The 7,190-nt window shown below is 61.4% G+C and overlaps 1 protein-coding gene across 1 annotated transcript in view; it reads left to right on the forward strand.

The window, feature by feature from the left end:
• The first annotated feature begins 8 nt into the window (after positions 1–8).
• CLPTM1 (cleft lip and palate associated transmembrane protein 1) overlaps positions 9–7,190 on the forward strand; it is a 15,542-nt gene continuing 8,360 nt past the window's right edge. The window contains exons 1-12 of the mRNA XM_014960947.1: positions 9–137; positions 266–378; positions 3,084–3,207; positions 3,506–3,664; positions 4,083–4,200; positions 4,846–4,931; positions 5,308–5,428; positions 5,646–5,890; positions 6,233–6,326; positions 6,442–6,632; positions 6,712–6,807; positions 6,990–7,148. Coding sequence (XP_014816433.1) covers positions 33–137; positions 266–378; positions 3,084–3,207; positions 3,506–3,664; positions 4,083–4,200; positions 4,846–4,931; positions 5,308–5,428; positions 5,646–5,890; positions 6,233–6,326; positions 6,442–6,632; positions 6,712–6,807; positions 6,990–7,148 — 1,611 coding nt within the window. The 5' untranslated portion in view covers positions 9–32. The remainder of the gene's footprint in view (positions 138–265; positions 379–3,083; positions 3,208–3,505; positions 3,665–4,082; positions 4,201–4,845; positions 4,932–5,307; positions 5,429–5,645; positions 5,891–6,232; positions 6,327–6,441; positions 6,633–6,711; positions 6,808–6,989; positions 7,149–7,190) is intronic.

Here is a 7,190-nt window from a genome sequence, read left to right on the forward strand (position 1 = left end):
CCCCCCTCCCGGTCCCGCCCCACGACGCGATCATGTGCCTCGTGATCTCGCGAGAGCGGCCGGAGCGGCGGCGGCGCAGGAAGATGGCGGCGCCGGGGACGGAGGTGGCGGCGGAGCCCGCGTCGGGCCCGGAGCAGGTACGGGCGGACCGGGGGTCGGGGGAGGCCGCCGACCGGGGAGGAGGTGACCTGCGGGGGCGGTTCTGCTCGGTGGCGGCTCCTTCCTCGGCTGACGGTACTGTGCGCCTTCCTCCCTCCTCCCGCAGGTGACCAGTAACGGCAGCGCCGGTAGCGGCGAGGCGGCGGCGCCGGCGGCCGAGACGCAGCGGCAGCAGCCGGCGCTCAACGCCTGGCAGGTCATCAAAGGCGTCCTCTTCAGGTGAGGCCCCGCCCGGTGCCACCGGCCCGACGACCCTCCTCCCTCCCCCCCCCGGCCGTGCCACGGGCGCCTCAAAACCGGGGGGCACGGCAGGGCTCGGGGTGGGCACGCCGCTCGTCCCCGCCATCTCCGGGGCACAGTGGGGTCCTGGGGCGAGCAGGTGGCTTGTCCCTTCCATCTCAGGGGCACAGGTGGTCCTGGGGGTGGGCAGGTGGCTTGTCCCCCCCGTCCTGGGGGCACAGCAGGGCCTCGGGGCGGGCAGGCCGCTCGTCCCCGCCATCCCCGGGGCACAGTGGGGTCCTGGAGGCACATCGGGGCTCCGGGACTGGCGGGTGGCTTGTCCCCGCCATCTTTGGGGTACAGCAGGTCCTGGCGGTGGGCAGGCGGCTTGTCCCCCCCATCCCGGGGGCACAGTGGGGTCCTGGGGGCGAGCAGCTGGCTTGTCTCCTCCGTCCCAGGGGCACATCGGGGCTCTGGGACTGGCAGACGGCTCATCCCCACCATCTTTGGGGTACAGCAGGTCCTGGGGGTGAGCAGGTGACTTGTCCCCCCCATCCCGGGGGTACAGCTGGTCCATGGGGCGGGCAGGTGGCTTGTCCCCTCATCCTGGGGGTACAGCAGGTCCTGGGGGTGGGCAGGTGGCTTGTCCCCCCGTCCTGGGGGTACAGCTGGTCCATGGGGCAGGCAGGTGGCTTGTCCCCACCACCCCAGGGGCACAGTGGGGTCCCAGGGCATGGGGGGCTGGGGCTGCCTGTCCCCACGTCTTGGGTGTCCTGCCAGGAGGAGGGAAGCCCATGGGGCTGCTTGCTCCCACCACCAGCACAGGGCTTTCCCTGAGCTCTTGAGCTCCTTCCCATTTTTTCCCTGGAACCCTGGGGTCTGGCTCGCCTCGGGCAGGAGCCGCTCCTTGCCGGGCTCCTCTGAGGAATCATTTACACTTCCTACACCCCGCTGCGGGGGATCCAAAGTCCATGCTGTGGCAGGGACGACTCCCGGCGTGGTGCCCAGCCCTGCCCCGGGTCGCTCCCGCTTCCGTGGGGAAGGAGAACATCGAGGTGTTTCCGCCAGCACGCCCGGAGCCCGTGTGGTGTGTTTGGGTGTGCTGCTCCTCGCCAGCGCCGCGGTGAGGAGAACGATGCCGGAGCTGCCGGATCTCGGTTCTCAGCTACCGAAGAGACCACAAATCCCTTTCTGGAAGCCACGACTCCTCCTCACGTCCATGAGCCGCTTTCCTGCTCTGCTTCTCCACCTTCCTGTCCCACCAAGGGCAGGTTTGGTCCTTTCCAAAGCCCTGCCTCCTCCGGCAGATCCGGTGTCCCAGCTGGGGGAAGAACATACCATTGTCTTGTCGCCCATGGAGCCTTGCCCTCAGAAGGACTTGGAAATACTCCACCCGTCACACTTGGGTGGTGGAGGAGACAAGAGGGAAAACCCTGAGCACGTGACGACCATGTCCCAAAACCTTCAGGAGAAGCCTTTCCTGGGTGCACAGCGATGTCCTGGGCCGTGGATTTAGGATTATTGATGGACCTTTGGAAAAGCTGGCAGTGAAGACTCTGTGCTGAGCCCCATGGGCTCCCTCTGCTCCAGCAGCACAGCCAGGAGCGTGTGGGGGGACGCTTGTTTGTGCCCTGGAGCTTTCCAAAATGCTCTTAATGAGGAGTTACGCCGAAGTAAATCCTGACGTATCGTGGGGTCTCCGGAGACTTGTCCCCACCGTGCGTGGAAGCACGGCCCCGGCCATCACTTGGTCCCAGGAGCTGTAGTTTGGTTGCTGGTGCTGCCCACCGTTCCACGTCTCGTTATCCCGGCGCTCCATGCGCAGGGCAGGAGGGGGAAGTCTGATTTAGTGGCACTTGGGGCATGGACGAAGGGAACCTCACACTTTACATGTTAAAAAAACCCACGAACTAGAAAACTGAAAACTCTTGTGCTGCCAAAAGCCTTCCAAAACAGAGGAAAAAGGCTCGATTTCTGTTAATGCACTGGAAGGCTGTTGCCTGGCTCGGCTCAGGGAGGGCTGTGGGGAGCACGCGGAAGGGACCCATCCCAGTCTCTGTGCTGGGAGCAGCCCAGGGGGCTTGGGAGAGCAATTCTTGGAGGTGGGGAACTCTCAGGGCTGGGATTTTGGGGGTGGGGATGGCTCTGCTCTCTGTGTGGCCGGGAGCACGCTGGGACCTGTCCCTCGCTCGTTGGGTGACTGTTGCTTGTGCCACCTGCCAGCTTTGTCCCATCCTGTGGCTTCGGGGTTTGTAGCCCTTGGTTTGGCATCGGTTTGTCTGGGGGGGGCTGAACGCCTCACCTGCGTGACTGGGGGGGTCTGCCAGGAGCTGGGGACACGCTGGTGTCCCCGTCCTGTCCCGGGGATGCCTTGTGCACCCTTCTCTGGGGCACCTTGGAGCAGGACTTCCTCGCTGTGTCCTTGAGGCAAGTGCCCAGCACCTTCACTCCTTTTCAGTGTGCTGGGGCTGGGGCTGAACTGGGACCAGTTTGCTCTGGCTGGTGCCTCTCGCCTGAGGGTGAACGCCAACTGGGATGGAAATGGGTGAAAACAGAGAGTTTTGAAAGGCGAACTCATCTGTCTGGCACTAATAATCTCCCTCCTCCCCGCCCTGGGGTTTGCTGGCGGGAGGGGAGGCTGCCTCCGATTCGGCTGGGGAGGGCGGCTGAAAGGCCTGAGCGGCTTCTCCTCCTTCCTCCCCCAGGATCTTCATCATCTGGGCCATCAGCAGCTGGTTCCGCCGCGGGCCGGCACCGCCGGAGCAGAGCAGCGCGGGCGGGACGCCGCGGGCCCCCAGCCGAAACCTCTTCCCCAAGGACACTTTAATGGTAACGCCGGTGGAAATAAATCCCGTGCCATCCCTTCCTGGGCGACGCGGTGGCTCCGTGGCTGGACCCGCTGCTCTGGCTCTGAGCTGGAGAGAAAATCTCTGAGCTGGAGCTTAAATCTAGCGGAGAGAAATTGCCACCCTGCCTGTGGCTGCAGCGTCCTGTGTCTCGGGGGCTCAGCAGAGCACCGAGCTGGTTTGGGAGGGGGTTCTGTGGCTCTGCGGGGCAATTCGGGTGCCGGTATCTCACCGTCGGGCTGCGTCATCCGCCGGTGGCCGACGTCCTCCTCTCTCTGCAGGACCTCTACGTTTATATCTCGGAGCACGAGCACTTTACAGACTTCAATGTCAGCTCGGCGCTGTTCTGGCAGAAGCGGGATCTCGTCTACGGGGACTGGACCAGCGGGGAGAATGCCGACGGGTGCTACGAACACTACGGGGAGGTGGACATTTCACAGGTGGGTGCAGCTGCTGCTCTTCCTGGGAGGTTTGAGGCCGGGTGGGTGATCATCAAGGGGCTGGTGGGGATTGTCCGGATCACGCTCAAAGCCATCCTGGAAGCTCTGAGTGGAGCTGAGGTGTGGAGTTGCTGCAGCATTTCCCTGCCATCGTCTTTATCCGTCTCCCCTTCGCTTCGGAGGTTGAGTGAGACCCTGTGGAGTGGACTGGTGTCCCTTCCAGGCGTGCTGCAGAGGTGACAGGGCTCGAGGCCATTGTTTTGGTGACCAGCTGCTTCCGTATGGGCTCGATGGCCGCGGGAGGACAGTTGGCATCAGTGCCAGGAGCCGTAGGAAGGCAGGCGCCGAGGTGGGGATGTGACAGCCGGGCTCCGACCACATTCCAGCCGTAACCGCTCCTGTCGGGGTGCGATTTCAGAGCGTCCAGCAGAACGGCTCCATCTACGTCCACGTGTACTTCACCAAGAGCGGCTTCCACCCCGATCCCCGGCAGAAGAACCTCTACAGGCGCCTCGCCACCGTCCACACCTCACGAAGTACGGCCCTGGGGCGGGAGAGGGAGGAGCACGGTGGCCCGGGGGTGGTGCTGGGGAAAGGGAAACCCCAATTCCATGCCAAAACAGGAGCCCAAAGGAATCAGGCTGAGCTCTGGCTTTGGCAGATGCCTCCGGGGAAGATTAGGGTAAATAATCTGTCTCCCCACGGCCTGAACTGGGTGTTTTCTGCACTTGGAATTTGTCTTTTGTGAACCTATGGAGGAAAAACCTCTTTAAATCTGTGCAAGCTCTTGGTTCCCATCCACGTGCGGGAGGGGGGGGTCCCTACCTGTATGGGGGGGTGGAACAATGTCAGCATTGAGAAGAGGAAGGAATTGCCAAGTTCAGGTCTTCCTGCAGGACAGGAAGATCCAGACACTTCATCTCAGGTGTTTTCCTCCAACAGTGATGTGATTGTCTCAAAGGTTTGGCTGTTAATCTCGTTTGTTGTCCCCAAACTACAGCCTTTCCCTGCGATAACTGGAAGATCTGTGAGACAGTCCCAGATTAATTAGTTCTGGGGGGTGACGTGAGGGAAACGGGCTTCTCCAGTCAGCGTGTGCCTGTCCTGGCTGTAGCCTCCTTAGATTTCCTTCCCTACCCTCTTGTGTGGAGCCAGAACTGCTCACTTCTCTTTCCTTCCAGTGATCAACAAATACAAGCGCCGGCGGTTCCAGAAAACCAAGAACCTGCTGACGGGTGAGACAGAGGCAGACCCTGAAATGATCAAGGTAACCAGCTCGTTTTTTGGTTGTGTTTTTTTTTGTTTGGTTGGGTTTTTTTTTTTTTGGTGAGGGTATTTTTTTTTCCATATTGGTCAAAGTCCTAAATATTCAGGTGCCTTCCTCTGGTTGCAAAGCTGTCGGGAGGTCCTGCAACAGGTTTCCCCCTCCTGCCTGGGGTATTTTCCTCCTGCTCTGTGGAGGGGGAAGAGGATGATGATTTCCTTGGAGTATTTCTGGGACGGGAGGGTCAGCTCAGCCCCGTCCCGCTCCCCCCACCACTGCTTTGTTTAAGGGCGGGGATGGCGGTGGGCTAACGCCAGGCGAGATGGAGAGATGCTGGTGGCTTGTGCCCGTCATGGAGCCAATGGTGGTTTTGTTGCAGAGGGCAGAAGATTACGGTCCCGTGGAGGTCATCTCGCACTGGCACCCCAACCTGACCATCAACATGGTGGACGACCACACGCCTTGGGTGAAGGGCAGCGTCCCGCCCCCCCTGGACCAGTGTAAGGGCCGGGGTGGCTTTATCCCTTCTTGAAGGATGAGTTTGGGCTCTTGTGGGGAATGGAGGCTTGTTTCCTCGACATCAGCATCACCCCCACCTCTGGGGGAGCTTGGGCTGGGGTTGGGTGGCCTCTTGGTCTCTCTGAGGGGGATGACGGTGACCTGTCACAGCTCCATCCCCTGCTCAGCCCCTCCCTCTTGTCTTTGCCCCGGCTCCAGATGTGAAGTTTGACGCCATCAGCGGTGACTACTACCCCATCCTCTACTTCAACGACTACTGGAACCTGCAGAAGGACTATTTCCCCATCAACGAGACCCTGCAGCGCTTGCCCTTCCGCCTCTCCTTCTGCCCGCTCTCCCTGTGGCGCTGGCAGCTCTATGCTGCCCAGAGCACCAAATCCCCCTGGAATTTCCTGGGAGAGGACCTCTACGAGCAGTCGGATGAGGAGCAGGACTCGGTGAAGGTGAGAGCTGCTTGTGGGCTCCCCTCCTTCCAGCTGCAGCCCCTGTAGATCAGGACCTCTCTCTCAGAGCAGCTCCTTCTCCCACGTTTCATGTCTTTGCTGGAAGGATGCTCGGGGGCCTGTCCTTTGTTATGATGCTCCTTACTAATTACCTTTGCGATGTGAAGAGGGAGGGGGGTACAGTGTTGCACAGGGGAAGGGAGCTTTGAGGCCATGACTCTAGCAAGCACTTAAACCCTTTGTGCTCCATGGTGCCCTGGGACTGGCTGGGTCCTCCTGGATCCTCCCTCTCCACCCCGGTGTGGGATGGAGCCATCAAGAGGTTTCTGACGCCTGTTCCAGGTTGCTCTCCTGGAGACCAACCCCTACCTGCTGGCACTGACCATCGTCGTCTCCATCGTGCACAGCATCTTTGAGTTCTTGGCCTTCAAAAATGGTGAGCGCTGCAGCGGGACCTGAGGGGACCTGAGGGGAGGGATGAGAAGGTGGTGGGGTGGCCCCAAATCCCCTCTCCCTGCTCCAGTGTGACTGCTCGGGCCCCTTCCCCACAGACATCCAGTTTTGGAACAGCCGGCAGTCTCTGGAGGGGCTCTCCGTCCGCTCCGTCTTCTTCGGCGTCTTCCAGTCCCTTGTCGTCCTCCTCTACATCTTGGACAACGAAACCAACTTTGTGGTGCAAGTCAGCGTCTTCATCGGGCTCCTCATCGACCTCTGGAAGATCACAAAGGTCATGGACGTCCGGGTGAGCAGTGGTTTTGGGGTGGGGGGTGTGGGGGGGGGTGGAGGTGCCTCGGTGACATCTTCCCCCTCTCCTTTGGCAGCTGGACCGCGAGAACAAGGTGGCCGGAGTGTTTCCCTCTGTGACCTTCAAAGACAAATCCACCTACATCGAGTCTTCCACCAAGGTGTACGACGATGTGAGTTGGGGGGTGAATGGGGGGGGCAAAGACCTCACCGCGCGTCTCCTCGCTCCGTCGTCCTGGTTTGAAGACTCCTCCCCAGGGCAGGACGTGCGGTGAAAGGGGCTCCTTGGTTTTTGGGAGCCAGGGCTGGGCTCTGGCTCCTTCCCCGTTGATGTTGGGTGTCGCTGCCTCCCCAGATGGCGTTCCGGTACCTCTCCTGGATCCTCTTCCCCTTGCTGGGCTGTTACGCCCTGTACAGCCTGCTCTACCTGGAGCACAAGGGCTGGTACTCCTGGGTGCTGAGCATGCTCTACGGCTTCCTCCTCACCTTCGGTGAGCGCCCCACGTCCCCCAGGGCCTCCTTCCCGGGACGGGGGGGACACGGGGGCTACAGGGGG

Source organism: Calidris pugnax, unplaced genomic scaffold (genome assembly GCF_001431845.1).
Source record: "Calidris pugnax isolate Ruff unplaced genomic scaffold, ASM143184v1 scaffold535, whole genome shotgun sequence".
Lineage (NCBI taxonomy): Eukaryota > Metazoa > Chordata > Aves > Charadriiformes > Scolopacidae > Calidris > Calidris pugnax.